Source organism: Priapulus caudatus, unplaced genomic scaffold (assembly GCF_000485595.1).
Source record: "Priapulus caudatus unplaced genomic scaffold, Priapulus_caudatus-5.0.1 Scaffold1551, whole genome shotgun sequence".
NCBI classification, from domain to species: domain Eukaryota; kingdom Metazoa; phylum Priapulida; class Priapulimorpha; order Priapulimorphida; family Priapulidae; genus Priapulus; species Priapulus caudatus.
Genome location: NW_014578612.1, coordinates 43,165 through 44,328, shown reverse-complemented (window position 1 = coordinate 44,328; position 1,164 = coordinate 43,165). Strand labels below are relative to the sequence as shown.

At 40.1% G+C, this 1,164-nt stretch overlaps 1 protein-coding gene across 1 annotated transcript in view; it reads left to right on the top strand.

Annotated features, from left to right (window-relative positions):
• Nucleotides 1-876: 876 nt before the first annotated feature.
• The window catches only part of LOC106816986 (cholecystokinin receptor-like), a gene marked incomplete at its 3' end in the record, with an annotated part of 5,638 nt that continues 5,350 nt past the window's right edge, over nt 877-1,164 (top strand). Inside the window, exon 1 of the mRNA XM_014821632.1 lies at nt 877-904. Within this exon, the coding sequence (XP_014677118.1) occupies nt 877-904 (28 nt within the window). The remainder of the gene's footprint in view (nt 905-1,164) is intronic.

Here is a 1,164-nt window from a genome sequence, read left to right as displayed (position 1 = left end):
TGGACTCACAGTCGTTGCTGCGATGTGTTATTAAGTTACGATTTTTTTTGTTATTAACGTTTTTTTTAGGTAATTTTGAAAAGGTTGTTAATGTGAAAAGTCGTAAAATTGACCATCGTAAAACGGTACCTACCTGTATAGCAATGTATCCGGATTTCCACTAGATGTTGTCTCATCATCATCATAGACATCATCATCTACATCCTTATCTACATCATCATCATCATCATCATCATCATCATCATTATTCTATAATTTTATATTTGTTGCTAAGACTAAAATGGGGGTCCGCGCATGCGCAGTAACTTACTAACTAACTGATATGTTGATTAAAAAACGTAGTTAAAATGGAGCTGGGGTACCCGTGTGTAGATTTATGCGATAAAAGTCTACTGCTATGGCTGTTGTAAAAGATGGTTCAACGCCCTAGCTTGCAGGGAACCCCGGACATTGTGTTTCTGGCAGAATTCTCACAGATACATGTAAGTGTATATATTCGTCGCAAAAATTCGTCATTTTAACAGATACTGGGCATATGCAACCCAGGATATGACAACCTGCCACATTAGAAAATAGTGTAGGAGGTTATATTTGTTGCTCAAACTAAAACGCGGGTCCGCGCATGCGCAGTAACTCACTAAATAACTGATATTTTGATTCAAAAACGGATTTAAAATGGCGCTGGGGTATCCGTGTGTAGATTTCTGCGATAAAGGTCTATTGCTATGGCTCTTGTAAAAGATGGTACAACGCCCTAGATTGCAGGGTACCCCGGACATAGTGTTTCTGGTGGCATTCTCTCAGATACATGTAAGTGTATATATTCGTCGCAAAAATCGTCATTTTAACAGATACTGGGCATATGCTTCCCGGGATATGGCCGTCTGCCACCTTAGCAAATATTATAGGATTTTATCTATGTTCCACAAGGCTAAAATGCGCATCCGCGCATGCGTAGTAAATCACTAAATAACGGATATGTTGATTCAAAAACGTATTTAAACTGGAGCGGGGGTACCCGTGTGTAGATGTATTGGATAAACGTCTATTGCTATAGCTCTTGTAAAAGATGGTACGCGCCCTAGCTTGTACACAGGTACCTATATCCAACACGATCCCCCAATGCGAGCACCGAAGGGGATCGTGTTGGATATAGGTACCTGT